Source organism: Rhinatrema bivittatum, chromosome 3 (assembly GCF_901001135.1).
Source record: "Rhinatrema bivittatum chromosome 3, aRhiBiv1.1, whole genome shotgun sequence".
Classification (NCBI taxonomy): domain Eukaryota; kingdom Metazoa; phylum Chordata; class Amphibia; order Gymnophiona; family Rhinatrematidae; genus Rhinatrema; species Rhinatrema bivittatum.
In genome coordinates, this window is record NC_042617.1 from 140710811 (window position 1) to 140729507 (window position 18697).

At 41.5% G+C, this 18697-nt stretch overlaps 1 protein-coding gene across 4 annotated transcripts in view; it reads left to right on the plus strand.

Annotated features, from left to right (window-relative positions):
• RALGAPA2 (Ral GTPase activating protein catalytic alpha subunit 2) overlaps nucleotides 1-18697 on the plus strand; it is a 1327630-nt gene that overhangs the window by 187497 nt on the left and 1121436 nt on the right. For all 4 annotated transcript variants that reach the window (XM_029593760.1, XM_029593759.1, XM_029593761.1 and 1 more), the window contains exon 7: nucleotides 340-455. In XM_029593760.1, coding sequence (XP_029449620.1) covers nucleotides 340-455 — 116 coding nt within the window. The remainder of the gene's footprint in view (nucleotides 1-339; nucleotides 456-18697) is intronic.

Consider the following 18697-nt stretch of genomic DNA (forward strand, 5'->3'; position numbering starts at 1 on the left):
GTTTTATTGTTGTGAATAGTTTTTGAAAATTTATAATACTTTTTACTTATCACTAGTATAATGGTGATATATATAATAAATGAAAAAATATGTAAGAATCTGTGATCTTTTTCCTTGAAACTGAGTTCTCTTGAAGACTAAACTTTTCAATAGAAAACCTTTTCCTGCCGCAGAGTAATTCAGCATAGTGAGGTTTTTTTTATCTCTGTGTTGAAATACAGTTTAATAACAAATGGAGGTATTCACCCAGTAGCTTTTTGCTTGTCTAATTTGCATGTTCTTCTGTCACTGCAAGTATTATTGTATTTTAATTGTGTAACATGTTCTTTACTTTTGTAGCAAGGATTTATCCTGAGGAAATAACACCGCTTGTGCCAGCTGTATCAGGTGAAAAAATTGCCGAGGACCAAAACTGCTTTTTCTTTCAAATAGTGTTGAAATACATGGTAATTCAGGTGAGAAAATAATGTGCTGTTAAAGATTCTTTGAACTATTTTGGGGGGAGGGGTCAAAAAGGGAATGATTTACAATTTATACTATGTGTGACTTCTTGTAGTTGTCGTATTATGCATATGTGGCTTCCTTCATACACCTGTGGCCTGTTCTGTTTATGCAAGAGAGACTGAATCATATTAGCTTTGCCAGAAAATTCTGCATCTTAGTTTTTCATCAACAACCAAGTATAAAATAGCCATTCCACGTGGGTGACATTATCTGACAGTGCCGACCGACATGGATCCAGCTTTCAGAGTTCAGTAAAATCTTTACTAAGCATGTGTGGTATCTTCCTAGTGTGCCCACTGCCTCACGAGTCCCTCAGTCTTTATTTATTCAAGTTATCGCATGGGAAATATCCCAGACTCTATATACATTTTTCTATTTTTGAACCTAGTACTGTGACTGCATTGTTGCTTAAATAATGTTTCTGCATCAGCAGCCTGCAAACAAAACTTTTAATCTCTTAATAAAAATGAAAGGTTAATAAGATGTCAAGAAATCGGTCATCTTTGTTTCTGTGACATGCTGGCATCAAAATTCTTGATTTCAGTTATTGTGGATAGCAATTTAGTAATATTATTTTGGCTTTTTAAACATATAGGATACTGTACCATAAATTTGATCCCCTTTTTATATAATGCTGACCAATAAGGATCTAGCTCCTTCCCCTGTGCCACCATCCTGCAGAGAAATCCTGGAACAGCAGGATTTTTTCCCCCTGTATCTTTAGAAATTTTTTCTAATGATAAGCTGCCATTGTTTTAGTTTAGTCAGCATAGCTGAAGGCTTATGCCATGATTAGGCACAGTCTCATCACTATTTTTCAGAGATCCCAGCCATTATACATGTTCAAATCTCGGTCTTCCTTCTTCAGTTAAATTCATTGCCTCATGAATCCATTCTTTCATCAGGTGTGAGCAGTTCTTTAACACTTTCTAGGACTTCTATTATGTGAATATTATTTTGGCATCCTCTTTTTCTTGATCATCTATATAGTTTTCTAGCACTTGATTCTGTTTAAGTTCATTTACCATCTGCTGTAAATTCTCCACAGTTTCTTCCTGCTTATTTGGCTTTTGTTGAAGGTGTCCAGTTTGTGCGGCATGATGCAAAATACCAGATTTTATTCCAGCTAAGATATTTTCCAATCTATTAAAATGGTCTTCCAGCACCGCTGGCACTTTCTCTGAAATAGTGTGAATTAGTTGGTCTGTCTCAACGTTAGGTTTTGGTCCCAGCCATTTGTCTTTCTCCAGTGCCATTTTGTTGTCCGCAATCTTGATTTTCTCTCTGCATCTATGGGGTTTGAGAAGACATTTGCTTACGAAGCCTCGCCAGCCAGTTGTCCATAAAGTTCTTGACAAAGAATGCAAGTGAAGTCAAGCAGTTGTAATTGTTGCAATTCAGAAAGAGTGGTTTTAAGAGTGCTAATCTTTGAACCCAGGAGCTCCCTCAGCTTAAGTCAATTTGTTCTGACTCCCACTCTTGGACCTAGATGGTATTTATAATCTCAGGAAAAGAGAATTTTAATCCAGACAGATAATAAAGTGGCTCTGTCCTCTCTCTCTTTTTTTTTTTTTTTTGTCAAAATCATTTTTTTTGATGGCGATATGCAGTACAACGGCTCTAGATTTACAGTACGATCTTGGCCAATGTAACAAAGTATAAACAGACTTAACTCCAAAGGACAAGATCTCATATGAAACATCAGTTCAACAATTATACTATTGGGCATGGTCCATTTTACAACAATGCTGTATCTCAGCAAACATCCACAGTTTCCACCATGCATACCACACTCACTCTTCAACCCTCTCAGCTTCACACAAACTCACCCCCCCACCCTCCCCGAGAGTATGTACACCAATAAGAGCCTGAATCCAGACTCGTAAAAGACATAGAATGCCTCTAGGCCTCTGCCCGCCTTGCTATGGCCCTGCACCTTGTGCCTGCCACTGATGCCAACCTCAAGAGACGAGGGCCACAGCGGTGGAACAGTTAGCAATCTCCGCCATTGGGTTTGATATCCTGTTGCCAGGAAATGGGTTTGAATGTCCTGAGGCAACAAAGTGAAGCAGGTAGCCCAACAGTCGCAATACAATTTGTCAAAAGTGCGCATGTTAGTGAGGTACTCCAACCATTCCAGTTGCATTGTCAAGGTAATCCGGTAGTACCATGCCTGTAGCGTGGGCTTTGTGTCTGGTTCAATCCAGTTAGCTAAAATCGTGCGGCACGTTAACAGTACAGCAGTGTGACGAAACCTGTCAGATGAAAGGTGATAGGTTGATATTGACCAATGCATACCTGACAAGAGGAGCTTGCTGGGTCTGTTAACCATAGTCTGGATGCATTGGGCAAGAACCGCGAGTACCCCATCCCAGAATGCTGTCAGACTTGAGCATGTGAGAAGCCGATGAGCTACTGTACCAGTTTCCAAATGACACATTATACAGGTAACTGACGGTAGTCGACCCATGCGGTGTTGGCGAACATCATCGCAGATAATGTGATGTAGTATTTTAAATTGAAGCTCTCTGGGGACAGATACGACACACTTATATGCATGTTCTTAAAACAAGCAAGCATGTATGCATTGGAGATATCTATGTCCCAGGCAGCAGCCCAGTACTGTGCAATAGAGGTGAGGTGGCTAGGTGTTCTGAAGGCTTTTCCCAGACCGCTCCAGCCCTTAATGGAATTCTGAGTTAAGGCAACGTCAAAAATTCGCTGGGCAAAGGCAGACTCCAAGCGGAAGGTTTCCTCTGTCCACCAGAAGGACTGGAGATAATGATGTGTTTGTAAGTAGGCAAAAAAAGTGCTTTGAAAGTAATTGATAGTCACGTGCCAGTAATGTAAAGTCAATCACCGTCGGGGCTTCTCTGGAGTAGAAGTGAAAAATATACGGTAATCCTTTTTGTAGCCAGTCACTGAAGATGGTGCTACCCAGGAGCGGCAATAGCAGGGAAACTGTGCCGATCATGCCTCCCTGTCTACAGGGTTGAAGGAGTCCTTTGGGTATGTGCAAGTGGCGAAAAGTAATAGTTTGCAATAAAAACAGTGGGGCCCATGGAGAGGTCATGCTATTAAGCAAACAGTCTTCACAATAGGAATACTTGTCCAAAAGCCATTCCCCCACAAATCTGAGTTGGCAGGCTACATTGTATAAACGAAAATCTGACAGGCCTAACCCCACAGTTTCTCGAGCGTGTATGAGAGTTTGATACCGTAGCCGAGCTCTCTTCCCTGCCCAAATAAATTTCTGAAAAGAGGACTGTAACCAGCGTACATCTTTGCTAGTCAGCCAATATGGAAGCATATGGAGCTTATACAACAACTTTGGCACTATTTCCATTTTTAGTAATGCGCCTCGCCCAAATAAGGAGAGAGGTAAGGATTGCCAGGCTGTTATCTGGGCTCCCAGATCCACCAATGTACTTTTTATATTTAGGTCATAGAGGTCCGATAGGTCCCAAGGGATCCACACCTCCAAATATTTAAGCTTATTCTGTAACCATGTGAAGGGGAACCCTTCTGGCCAAGTGTGTTGCATTCGGGGATCCAACGCTAAGGTCTCTGACTTGGCAAAATTTATAGTCAACCCAGCTATGGCCTTCAATTGGGAAAAACTCTAGATGATGGCTGGTACACTTATGCCTAGGTCTGCCTACAAATAATAGTATGTCGTCAGCGAACATCTCCAACTTCATCTGGTGCTTTCCGATACGTAGGCCCCAAATCTCTTTATCTAGTCGAAGCTTTATGGCCAGAGGCTCCAGTGCCAGGACAAAAAGTAGGGGGGACAAGGGACATCCCTGCCATACTCCGCAATGGAGAGGGAACGACTCTGATAGTGTTCCATTGATAAGGAGCCGGGCACGGGGGGGGGGGGGGGGGTGTTGTATACCACTCCCAACCAGGATATGAAGCTTCCTGCAAAACCATAATTTTTCAAACCCAAGATAGATAATTCCATGAGAGAGAATCAAAGACCTTTTCAGCATCGAGACTCAGAATTAGTGCTTCATCTCGCGGATGGTAACTTAATGCTACAATCAGCCTCCGTACATTTTTAACCCCTTTGCCTCCCTTTTATGAATCCTGTTTGGTCTGAATAAATTATAGAGGGCAGTGTGGAATTCAGTCTAGCTGCTAGTACAGCTGCTAAAATTTTTAAATCACTTTTAATAAGGGAGATGGGGGCGCTATGATCCTACTTTGTGGGGGTCCTTCCCAGGTTTTGGGAGGAGAACGATTGTTGATTGATTTTCAGTAAAGCTGATAGTCTGACCGGAGACTAAACTATTATAATATTGCATTAGCACTGGCAGTACAGGGAATTTTAAGATCTTGTAAAATTCGGGCCCATGGCCATCAGGCCCCACAGCCTTTCCAAGTTTTAGACCATGAATAACTGCATAAATCTCACTGTCCGTAATAGGGCCATTCAACAACTCTTGCTGGTCTCTAGTTAATTTAGGCCAGGGGAGATTATGTAAAAAACATTTCAGAGACCTCTGGGTGTCTTGGCTTTGCCCCATAAAGACCACTGTAATACTCATAAAATTGCACCGCATTGTCTTTGGCAGCCGTTTTGTGGCTCCCATCCTTGTCTTTTATACTGGTTATGAGTGACTTGGGTCCGTGAGCCCTGACTAGGTTTGCTAATACCTTACTAGGCCTATTCCTGTGCTTATAGAGTTGATATTTGTAATACTATAGGGATTTGGATGCCTGCTGATATAAGAGCTTATTTAAAGCCTCCAGTCTGCTTTATGCATTTCCTCCACTACCTCTTCTCTCGAAGACTCTCATGAAGCTATGTCAGGACAAGGGAACCATGATCCTGATAGCATCTCACTGGCCATGCCAAGTGTGGTTTCCTATACTCCAGGATCTCTCCATCCGCAGGCACATTCCCTTGGGAAAGGACCCGCTCCTGATCACTCAAAACGACGGGTGCCTTCACTATCCCAATCTTCAAGCCTTGTCCCTGATGGCATGGATGTTGAAAGGTTAATCCTTCAACCACTTAACTTTTCAGATTCCGTTTCCCGTGTCTTGATTGCTTCATGGAAGCCTTCCTCGAGAAAATCTTACTCCTATAACTGGAAAAGGTACACTTCATGGTGCACCTCTCAGTCCCTTGATCCCTTTTCTTGTCCAATCCCAAGGTTTTTGGACTATCTCTGGCATCTGTCAGTCAGGTCTCAAGACATCCTCCATCAGAATGCATGTCAGTGTGGTAGCTGCCTTCCATAAAGGTGTTAGGGATGTCCCTATATTCGTACAACCCCCTGTAACACATTTTCTGAAGGGCTTGCTCCACATCAAGCCTCCTCTTCGTCTTCCGGCCCCTTCTTGGGATCTTAATCTGGTTCTCGGTCGGCTCATGAAACCACCATTTGAGCCTCTTCATTCCTCTGACCTTAAATATCTCACATGGAAAGTGATTTTCCTTTTGGCTATTACTTCAGCTCGCAGGGTTAGTGAGTTGCAGACCCTAGTTACCTATCCGTCTTACACTAAACTCCTGCAGGACCGGGCGGTACTCCGCACGCACCTTAAGTTTTTACCTAAGGTAGTTTCGGAGTTTCATATTAATCAATCCATCATACTACCTACCTTCTTTCCCAGGCCCCATTCCAATCCAGGGGAACAGGCTCTGCATACCCTTGACTATAAATGAGCTCTAGCCTTCTATTTAGACCGTACAGTTGCCCACAGGAAGAGCACTCAGTTATTCGTCTCTTTCCATCCCAACAAATTAGGGCAACCTGTGGGTAAGCAGACTCTCTCCTCCTGGTTGGCGGACTACATATCTTTTTGCTATCAGCAAGCAGGCATTCCTTTTCTAGACCGTGTTAAAGCACACTCTGTGAGGGCCATGGCGACCTCAGTAGCACACCTACGATCGGTGCCGCTTCCTGACATTTGTAGGGCTGCCACCTGGAGTTCTCTCCATACTTTCGCAGCCCACTATTGCTTGGACAAAGCTGGAAGACAAGATTCCATCTTCGGCCAGTCTGTCCTGCGTAACCTGTTTCCAACGTGACGTACCAACACCCTTCCGCCTGCCCGGTGGGGTTCAGGATGCCCTCTACCAAATTGCATCCCAGTTGTTGTGCCTGTTGCACGCCGTTGGGTACATTTGGTGCATGTTCGGACATCCTTAGCTCTGTACTCACCCATATGTGAGGACTACCATCCTGTTTGTTCTATGAGAAAGCAAATGTTGCTTACCTGTAACAGGTGTTCTCACAGGACAGCAGGATGTTAGTCCTCATGAAACCCGCCCGCCGCCCTGCGGTGTTGGGTTCGTAATGTTTTGTTGTTTTATTTTTCGGCACTGCCTGTAGCTTTTAAATAAGACTGAAGGGGGACCCCTGCTGGCTGCAGGGTTAGTGCCATGCTGGGCATGCCCAGTAGGGGCCAGTCAAAGTTCTGGAAACTTTGACAGAAGTTTTCCGTGATTGGGCTCCATCCTGATGATGTCACCCATATGTGAGGACTAACATCCTGCTGTCCTGTGAGAACACCTGTTACAGGTCAGCAACATTTGCTTTTGCAGCTTAGGTAAGATAGTGATACCTGCTAAATCCATAGAAAGTGGCAGTGTTGGATTACTTAAAAGATCATTATATACTAACTATAAATAAGGTATAAGGAGATCCTGAAATTTTTTATAGAAAAGTCCAGAAAAGCCATCAAGGCCTGGGGCTTTATGAGGCTTAAGTGTGGATATTGCAGAAAAAATCTCCCCTTGAGTTATGGGCCCATCAAGTGCTGTCTATTGTTTTTCAGTTAGGGACGGCAATTGTACCCCAGTTATTTATGTTTCAGTGGCACTATCTGAGATTGGATGTTAGTTGGTATATAATTCCTTATAAAATTGCACAAATCGGGTTCTAATATTTTTATTATCCAGAATATAGTGGCCTGATTTGTCCTTAACTTTTAAGATAGTACTCTGAGAGATCTGCTGTCTTGTCTCACCAACAACTTTACCCGGCTTATTGCCTTCAACAAAGTAGGTACTCCTAGATTTATCCAACTTATCAAGGATTTCACCGTCTAGAATTGTGCGAAGCTCAATCCTCTTTTTGTCCAATTCCTGTAGTATCCATCCACCCCCTTTGGTCTTATGTTGCTTCTCCAAATTGCTGATCTTTGCTTTTTCTAAAAGCTTTTTCAACATGTTTATACGAATTATCTCCTAAATTCAATTTAATTACTGTTCTTTTTCTCTTTCTTCTGTCTTCTTTAATTTTCTCCATTATTTTGTATAACACTCTTCTACTTTTCATATTGTATTTTTCTATTTTTGTTATATGTGAACCGATGTGAAGATTTTTGTTGAATATCGGTATACAAAAAACAAACAAATAAATCTTCCTAATCAAATCTAGACTGGTCTGATGGGCTGTTTTTTGATTGCCGCTGCTTTTGCGATCAGCTTTCCTGTAATGACTGCTTTAAAGCAATTCCAAAGTGTGCCAGGGGTAACCTCTCCGTTGTCATTAATTAGAAAGTATTCTGTAATTTCATCCCAGATGGAGTCACATACCTGAGAGTCAGAGAGCAAGGTGTTATTCAGTCTCCAATATGTAACACCAGGTTTGTCTACTTGTATACAGAAGGAATCTAGTAGAGGAGAGTGATCTGACCACGTTATGGGTCCGATCTGCGTATCCTTACATCCCGCATACCAGAGTTTGCTACCAAATCACATATCTATGAGTGAGTAGGATCCATGAACCCGGGAGTAAAAAGTGAAGTCCCTGTCCCTGGGATGTTGTAATTGCCAGATATCATAGAGGCCCCAGTGATCCATAAGAATTTTCAAATGTTTTTGATGTCCTTTTTGCCCCCCTCCGGACTGATAACTATGATCCAGCTGAGGATTCCAAATATAAATTAAAATCACCCCGCATTAAAAGAAGCCCTTGAATATAGTCACTTAAAGATTGATCCAACTGGGTAAAATATTTGCCCTGGTTGTGATTAGGCGCATAAATGTTAAGGAGAGTCGCAAGGACATTATCTATTTTAATCACCAGTGCTATCTATCGGCCCCTCCTATCCTGTCTACTATCTAGGACTTCCACTCTCAGATCTTTGACAAACATAATAACCACTCCGCTTTTCTTTTTCTCCTCACAGTTAGAGGCCAAATAGGTCTGCGGGTATTCCCGATCCCATAGTAGGCATTCATCCTTTCTTAGTAAATGTGTTTCCCAAATAAAATAGGCTGATGGCTTGTGTGCCCTAGCATCATTAAAGAGCAACTGACGTTTTCTGGGGTGGTTAAGACCCTTAACATTAAGGGATACAATATTCAAATCAGCCATTGGGGATATTAAGTAAGCAGCCAATGACTATTCCATCCCAGCGTTCTATGACCTTATGTACACATGGATATGTACATACCACATTCCTGTGCCCCAATGCCCCAACAAATAAACCCCCTTCCCTCCCTCTCCCCCCCCCCCCCCCGTCATTCACCAGTGAGGAATCCATCCTCACCCTAACTACAGCGGAGGAATGGCATCATCCCGTGTAGCCTGCACAGCTTATACTTTATAAGAAATATGTCCAATCCCTTAACCATGAGACTCTCCCCCCCCCCCACCCCCATACATACTAGATCTCCGTTTACACAAGACAAAATTCCCGGAGGAATAACAGTCTTCAGACTCGCAATAGGGGAGGCTTCACCAGCAGTGGCCCCTCGTTGCATATTGGTGAAAAAGGAATAAGACAGCGAGTAGAAGGTGAATCCACAGATCTTTTACTGATCCCGACAGTCTCCAAGCTTGATTGTAGGTTCAAGTAGGGGCATTCTCAGCCGGGGCACTATTACCCTCTTGTCTTCTCAGGCATTTCCTGCCCTTGCCAGTTCTCTGCCATCTGGGGGCCACCATGCTCTCTGTTGGTTGTTCTCCTGGTGATTGTGTTTTTACATCAATACCTTTTGCCGCAAAAATCTTTCAGCTACCTCCGGAGTTCTCGCTGTACAGGAGTGTCCACTAATGTTTAAACAGTAAGCCACACGGGTACAACCATTTGTACCTCACGTTTTCCGCTCTGAGTGTCTGTAATACTTTTCATGGCTTTGTGCCTTTGCAGTGTGGCCGCCGAGAGATCATTATAGATTTGAATTGCTGAGCCGTGCCACATTATATTTCCCATGGTTCGAGCTTTATTCATAACCTGTTCCTTAACCGGGAAGCTGTGTACGCAGGCTATGATGTCCTGAGGTTTATTTATTTATTTAAAACTTTTATATACCGGCATTAGTGTGCAAACATCATGCCAGTTCACATTACAACTAAAAGATTGAAAATACAAAGAACAGGGGTGGGGGAAAGGGGATTAAGCAATTAAAGAGATACAAAGGTACAGAAAGTGCAAAAACAGTGGTAATAAAAAACATTAACATAAACAGCTATGTACAGTGGTGCAACTTATATACAGGTTGATTATTAGTGGCTTTCCCCAGGGATCGATGTGCCCGGTGTATTGCTATTCTTTGTTCATATGGCTGCGGGGCCTCGGAGCTTAGTATAGCCTTGCATATGGTCTGGACCAACGCAACATAGTCACTTGTCCCTTCTTCCTCCGGGACTGCTCGGATTCTAATGTTGCATCTGTGCCTGTTTTCCAGGTCCTCCATTTTGTTAGCCAGGTCTTCAGTCGCTTGTTTTATCACTGACATCTCCTTAGCTTGCTGCATCAGCACCGTGGTATGTTCATCCGTGGTCTTCACCAATGCATGTACCCACTCGCCTATCTCCTCTACCTCTGTATGTAAGGCACCCATAACATCTTGTATTTCAACCTTGAATGCCTGTATGATTTCTTTTTTGATATCTTGGAGCCATGTTCTAAGCTCCTGACGTGTAAGGCTAGAGTCCATGCCCGTCTCTTTTAGGGCCTCGTCCAGCTGCACATGTCCCGGCACCATTGTACCTTCATCCCCCGAGGCCAGCATTTTTGGAGCCACGGAGTTCCCACTGTATGAGAACTCAGGCAGGTCGACTGTTTTTCGTCGGGTTGCCATATACTTTACAGGTATATTTCCTCAAAAAGCAAGCGGTGATTGCTAGTTTTTATTTCGCTTTCAGTCTCCAGCTACATGGAGCTGGAGTCAGGTGGCCATTCACTAGGGATGATGTCATTTCCTCCTTTTTTTTTATACTCTTTTTGTGATTTATAAAGTTGAACCAATTTTGCTTGCGGATCATTGACAGATTTTTGCTTTCTCCATGCTTCAGTAATCCCCATACTCATTGCAGTTCGGTGCTCATCTTCGCTGTTACGGGATCCCATCCCTGCGATGGTGAAAAGGAGGGCCGGAGTTGCAAGGCTGCTGCGGGATCCCATCCCCACTGTGGCAGAAGAATAATTTTGGCTGTACAGCTGTACCTAATGAAAAGGGCCCTGTGTTTGTGGGTGAGATTAGGAGCTTGAATAAATGTGTGTGTAGCTGCGATTGGGAGCTTGAATACGTGTGTGTGTGTGTGTGTGTGGCTGCGATTGGGAGCTTGAATATGTGTGTGTGTGTGTGTGTGTGTGGCTGCGATTGGGAGCTTGAATACGTGTGTGTGTGTGGCTGCGATTGGGAGTCTGAATATGTGTGTGTGTGTGTGTGTGGCTGCGATTGGGAGCTTGAATACGTGTGTGTGTGGCTGCGATTGGGAGCTTGAAAATGTGTTTGTATGGGGGGCTGAGATTGGGAGCTTGGAAGTGTGTGGGGGGTTGAGGTTGGGAGCCTGGGTGTGGGTGGGTGATGTTGAGAGCCTAGGTGTGGGTCTGTGTGTGCATAAGAATGGGAGCCTGGGGGGATGAGAGAGTGAGAGCTTGTGTATATGGGGGAGTGTATGTGAGGGGAGGAAGGGAAGAAGACAGTAGTAGGAGAGATACTGAAAAGGAATTAGGAAATGAGTGACGGGTAAAATGGGAAAAAGAGAACAGGACCAACTGATTAGAAAATTCAAAGATCAGACAAAGATAAACATTTTTTTTTTTATATTTTAGCAATTTGAATATGCCATCTTTGGGAATGTGCATTTCTTATATTTTTGTATTTTGCTCTTTCTTCAGTTTTCCACTGTTTAGAGTCTAGTTTCTCAGGCTTTCTCCTTAGGTTTTGTATGCATGTTTCTGTTTCTAATTTGTAGTTTCTTATTTCTGTATATTAGGTAAAGGTCGGTCTCTGTTTTGCCTGTGTGTGTGACTGAAGTGCAGTATTTCTACTCTGATGTAGTTTCTCTGTAGTAGTCCAGCTTATTCTGTTCTAGTATGTGATGTAATAATGTTCTTGGGCCTGGTGTAGTATTTGCATTGCTGCTTTTTCATAAAGTTGCTGTTTGAATCCTGAGAGTCAGTGCTGTGACTGTATGATATTTCTTTGCAGGAGTTTGTGTTATTTCAAAAAAAAGAAGTGGAGGGATATTTTTTGCTGAGGTGACACCAGAATTTGAATACTTTTTTTTTTTCATGTTAATTGTAATGTGAATTGTCCTAGCTCTGCTCTGTACCTGTTCTGATTAATACTATTTTATTGTAGTCATGATGATTTCTGGCTTTCTGCAAAGAGGATTCATAAAAGAATACATTCATTTTTGTTTATTGCATGATTGATTGGATCTGATTGTTTTCTTTGCTTTTTCATGATATACTTGTGCATTTATAAATTGCAATAAATATAAAATTAAAACTGATGTAATAAGGAATTTTTAATGCTGCTAAGTGCTTGAAATAATTGAGGCTGTTGCAAACTTCTTAGAAAGCCATTGTAGGGTGCAGTATATGGCATTATTTATTAATAAGAATACAACTAGTTGATCTCAGACCTGCATGCCTACAGCCCACCCATGTTAACCTTGTGCCCACCCAAAAATTCAATTCTGGCTACGCCACTGTTATGAATCATAGAACTGGACAGAGATTTGGCTGAAGACGTCCAAAAAGTGGGAAAGAAGGGAGAAATGTTATTCGTTAGAGATTTTAGTTTATCAGATGTGGCTTGGCAAATCTCTGTAGAATCTGCAAGGAGTAGAGAAATTTTGGATGCCTTTCAAGGGTCTATTCTTAGACATTTGATGATGGAACTCATGAAGGGAGGAGCACTACTGGCCTTTGTACTCACAAATGGAGATATCTCTAATGTCCGGGTGGGTGCCCATCTGAGTGCCAGTGATCCTTAAACAGGATGGTGTGATATAGCGGCTAGGACAGAGAGAAGTAACTCAAAGATCCAATTCATAGATTTCGGAAATAGAGACTTTGAAAAAATGGGGAAGTACTTTATGGAGGAGCTAGAAGGCTGGGAGTAGATGGGAGAAGTGGAGTAACAGTGGGTTAAATAAAAAGGAGCTATAACAAAGGCAACAAATCTTCATATAATAAGTGAATAAAAGTTAAGAAAAAAGGAAACTATGGTTCTCTAAAGAGGTGGCTAAAAATATAAAGACAAAAAGATCAGCATTCACAAAGTACAAAAGAACTCAAAAGAAGAAGACAGGGAAGATTATTTGGTGAAGCTGGAAGGAACGAGAAAAGAAATCAGGATGGCAAAACCTTGAATGAAAGACAGGATCGCCAAAGTGGTAAAGCAAGGTGACAAAACATTTTTCAGGTATATTAGAGAAATGAGGAAGGGCCTGAGTTGGTATTGTAAGATTGAAAGGAGACAGGGTTCATTGGAGAAAGATGAGGAAAAAGCAGAAACATTAAACGCTTCATTACGATGTTCACTAAAGAAGACCGAGGAGGGAAGGCCTGTTTCTGGTTGGTAAGAGCATGGATGGGAATGAGGTAGATACTATTTATAGAAGAGTATTTGGGTAGAATTAGCAAAAGTGAAAGTGAACAAAGGCATGGGACTGGATGAGATGCATCCTAGGATACTGTAGGAGCAAAACGTGAGTGGTGCCACAGGATTGGAGAAGGGAAATTGTGATTCACAAAAATGGTAGCAAGGAGGAGTCTGGAGACTACAGGCTGGTTAGCCTTTCTTCTGTAGTGGGAAAACAAATGGAGAAGCTTCTGAAGGAAAGGATAGTGAACTATCTGCAATGCAGTGGGTTGCATGAACTAGAGCAACATAGCGGATGGAGATTGTCAGACAATCAACCGAGGTGATGTTATTAACGTGCCGCGGTATATAAAAATCTCTAAATAAATAAATAAATTAGATTTTTTTTGATTGGATGACTAGAAAATTGGATCAAGAAGAGCACTTGATGTGGTTTATCTGGATTTCAGAAAAACTTTTGATACAATCCCGCCTAGGAGACTCATGAACAAATTGAGAAACCTGAGAAAGGCTCCTATGGTAGTGGAATGGATAAGAAATTGGTTGACTGACAAGACAGTAAGTAGTCCATAAATGGAACCTACTCTGAGGAGGGAAGAGTGATAAGTGGAGTGCCTCAGGAATCTGTTCTGGGACAGGTTCTGTTCAATATCTTTGTGAATGTTATTGTGGAAGAGTTAGGAGGAAAAGTTTATCTTTTTGTGGATGATACTAAGATCTGCAAAAGATTGGATATGCCAGAAGGAGCAGAGAAAAGGAAAAGTGATCTAAGAAAACGTGAGGAATGGTCGAAGGTTTAGTATTTGGATTCAATGCAAAGAAATTCAGTCATGCATTTGGGGTGCAGAAATCCATATGAGCTGTACGTGATGGAGGCGAAAGTCTAAAATGCTTGGGGTGTTAGTGTTTGATGGAAAGAAATACGACGAGTGAGATAATCAAATTTGCAGATGACACAAAATTTTTCAGAGTAGTTAAATCACAAGCAGATTGTGATAAATTGCAGGAAGACCTTGTGAGACTGGAAAATTGGGCATCCAAATGGCAGATGAAATTTAATGTGGATAAGTGCAAGGTGATGCATATAGGGAAAAATAACCCATGCTATAATTACACGATGTTGGGTTCCATATTAGGTGCTACAAACCAAGAAAGAGATCTAGGTGTCATAGTGGATAACACATTGAAGTCGTCGGTTCAGTGTGCTGCGGCAGTCAAAAAAGCAAACAGAATGTTGGGAATTATTAGAAAAGGAATGATGAATAAAACGGAAAATGTCATAATGCCTCTGTATCGCTCCATGGTGAGACCGCACCTTGAATACTGTGTACAATTCTGGTCGCCGCATCTCAAAAAAGATATAATTGCGATGGAGAAGGTACAGAGAAGGGCTACCAAAATGATAAGGGGAATGGAACAACTCCCCTATGAGGAAAGACTAAAGAGGTTAGGACTTTTCAGCTTGGAGAAGAGACGACTGAGGGGGGGATATGATAGAGGTGTTTAAAATCATGAGAGGTCTAGAACGGGTAGATGTGAATCGGTTATTTACTCTTTCGGATAGTAGAAAGACTAGGGGACACTCCATGAAGTTAGCATGGGGCACATTTAAAACTAATCGGAGAAAGTTCTTTTTTACTCAACGCACAATTAAACTCTGGAATTTGTTGCCAGAGAATGTGGTTCGTGCAGTTAGTATAGCTGTGTTTAAAAAAGGATTGGATAAGTTCTTGGAGGAGAAGTCCATTACCTGCTATTAAGTTCACTTAGAGAATAGCCACTGCCATTAACATTGGTAACATGGAATAAACAGTTTTTGGGTACTTGCCAGGTTCTTATGGCCTGGATTGGCCACTGTTGAAAACAGGATGCTGGGCTTGATGGACCCTTGGTCTGACCCAGTATGGCATTTTCTTATGTTCTTATGATGATCTGAAGGTGGAAAATCTGTGTGACAAGGAAATCGATAGTCAGAGGGATGATGGGCTGTGTAGAGAGGCATAACCAGTGGGAAAAAGGATGTGATGGTGCCCCTATTGAGTTTATTGGTGAGGCCTCATCTGGAGTACTATGTTCGGTTCTGGAGATAGGATCCAATCGATTCAGAGAAAGGTAACCAAAATTGTGTGGGGTCTGTATTAAGAGTTATGAGATGAAATTGAAGGTCCTAAATATGTATACACTGGAGTTGAGGAGAGGCAGGTGTGATATGATTCAGACTTTTAAATATTTGAAAGGTATTAATAATACATAGGATTCAAACTTTTTTGATGGAAAGAAAACTATAGAACTACGGGGGGTCATATTATGATTCTTCAAGGGGGTCAAGTCAGGACCAATGTTACAAAGTATTTCTTCACAGAAAAGGGTGGTGAATGAATGGAATTCCCTCCCTGTAGAGGTAATGGGGACAAGGATGGTAATGGAATTCAAAAGGAAATGGGATAAGCACAGAGGATGCCTAGTGGATAAATGATGGAGACGAAGAAAAGGGTAGCCCATATTAACTAAGGTAACCGGCATAGAGCAATAATTACTGTAAGAATTAAAAAAAAAAAATACTTGCTGGGGCAGACTGGACAGACCATTTAGGATTTTTTCTGCTGACATTTACTATGTACCTGAAAAGCAGAATATAAATCAAATAGGAAAATTTGTCCTTTGATACCAATAGATTGGGAGGGGAACTCTTGTCAGTTTGGCTAGCAGACTGTGTAGTGAATTGTGTGCTGGCTGACTTTCAGAGTACAGACTCTATCGAGGCATATCTAGTAAGAACCATGGTAACTTCAGTGGCGTATCTTGTGGCCATGTCTTTTGAAAACATTTGCAAAGCTGCTACTTAGACATCTCTGCACGCCTTCATGTTCCATTAATGTCTGGATTGCATATCTCAGGAGGACAGAAACTTTGCACTAGCAGTTCTGTGCAGCCTGTTCACCCAGTAGTCCACTCTTCACTTGATGTAGCCTGGCCATAAGAAAGAGCTTCTGCAATGCAGCCCTTAGCTTGGGACTTCCCATACATAATGGCTAATTCATATCTGCTTGTCGATGGAGAAAGCAAGTTTTCGTACTCGTAAACAGGGTTCTTTGTAGATAGCAAGATGAATTACACTGGGGAACAATTTTTAACATTTTCCTGTTGAGTTCGATTTTTCAGCTGTTTTAGACTTAAATAGGCATGCTGATTTCAAAACTGCAGTTTTCTTCTATCATGTCAAGTTTATTCTCTACAGCGTATCTTAGGCCTGGTTTTATCAAAATGCACTAGATATCGCATGCGATAGGAAAAGGGGCGTGTTTTATGGTAGTAGCGCAGTTTGCGATAAATAGCCTATCTTAGCGCTTCGCATAGGTATTACTGCAAACTTCAAGAACTTTTGTAATTCCTACCTACAACCACTGTTTGTTTTCTGTGTATGTGGGCAGCAGAGCTTGTGAGAAGCATTGGGTGCAGTCGAATTGGCCTCCAAGATCTGACCTCAAACCTGGTGATCCAAACATTCTACATGAGCCACTTGTTGACAGAAAGAACATTATATTCTCACCTCTGCACATAAAACTAGGTCTCATGAAGCAATTTGTTAAAGCTTTGCCAACTGAGGGAGACTGTTTCAAGTATCTCATTTTGGCATTTCCTAGCCTGTCGTTTGAAAAGATAAAGGCCGGTGTGTTTGACGGTCCACAGATTCGACAGCTCATTAAAGATGAACATTTCATCGGGTCAATGTCAGAACTCCAAAAGAATGCTTGTTTGTCATTCAAAAACCTTGTCAAGGACTTTCTTGGAAATACACGAGCACAGAATTACACCGAAATTGTCCAGAAACTCTCAGAGAACTTCAAAATGCTTCGTTGCAACATGAGCATCAAGGTGCATTTTCTGCAAAGCCATTTTGCTGACTTCCCGAAAAACCTTGGTGCAGTCAGTGATGAGCAAGGTGAACGATTCCACCAAGATTTGAAGGTCATGGAGGCACGGTATCAGGGTAGATGGGATGTACATATGATGGCTGACTATTGTTGGAGCATGAGGCGAGATTGTCCACAGATTGAACACTGCCGAAAAAGCTATAAGTGTAAATTTTTACTTTAATATGTATGTTTGGTAGCAGAATTTTACTACTTGTACACAGTTTGACTTACAGTAACAATATAGCCTTTGTTTGAATAAAGTAACTTTAAATAAACAGTATAGTCAGGTAATTTTTCTTTTATTTCCTTTGTATGTACATTTTGTATGATTTTTGGGACAAAGGGAGGGTATCCTGTACCTAAAAATGTTGATGTGATAGAGAAAAACTAGGGTCATTTTTGGATTCAGATGTCAAAAGTTAGTCAAAAACAAGTGTCAGATCTAACTCAACGAAAATTGTGTTCCCCACTGTTAGCCTTTCGTAAAACCTGCCTGCCTTCCTAGAGAGTCAACTATCTTGCTAAAGTTTTAAGCTCTCAAAGGGAGTGGGGGGTTGGAGGGCTAACGAGACCATGTGCGTGCACAGGAAATCCCACACATGCTCAGTAAATTGTTTACTTAACTCTGAAAGCTGGGTCTCTGTTAGCACTGTTGGATGTCATAACCTATGTATAATGGCTAATTTCTTCCTGCTGTCTATGGAGAACCCTGTTAACTGGTAAGCAAGCTTTCCTCTGTTAGTTATTGATGACCTGGGTTTGGTAGTATGGTTTGGTTTGTATTGCTCTTGTTCACAGTGAACGTGACATGAATATTAATATCAACAATCCGTACATGAAGACTTTGGGCAGATACTTTAAATTTAAAAAAAGAGCACCAACTTTGTTCTCCGTTTTTAAATGGATCAGTTCCTTTCATTTGGCTAGTTTCTTTAAAACTTTTGTCCCTTTATCAAATATATTTAGTGAATTTGTAAAAGAGCTTTTTATCCTCCAATTTAAAAAAATGATTAGTAACTAAGCAAAGTAATTGCCCTGCCTTAGCTATACTAATGGGAATATAAATGACAGACTGCAGTTGGATTGTTTTATCTATTTTTTTTATTGTTCACTGCTTAGGACAGTTTTTCTGCCATAGGCGGTATAAAACCCCCCCATAAATAAATGATGGATAAAGCACTTCATACTGATTAGAGCCTGATATGTTCCATTTACAGCTGACTATATGTACATGTTTTAATGCTTAAATCATTCTAAACAGATACACTTCTCTGAAGTTTTCTAGCTCATGTTTGCTATTTATGGTGCATTAGTATGTATGCAATACTATTAAAATACTTTAGGCTGTGATATCGTGGAATGCTATTTTTCTGTGTTGCTGAAAGCTGCTTTGTCAAATCAACTCAGAAAACTTTTCCACGTGGCATGTACTAAGCTTATGCTTGTTGTTCTCTTTATATTT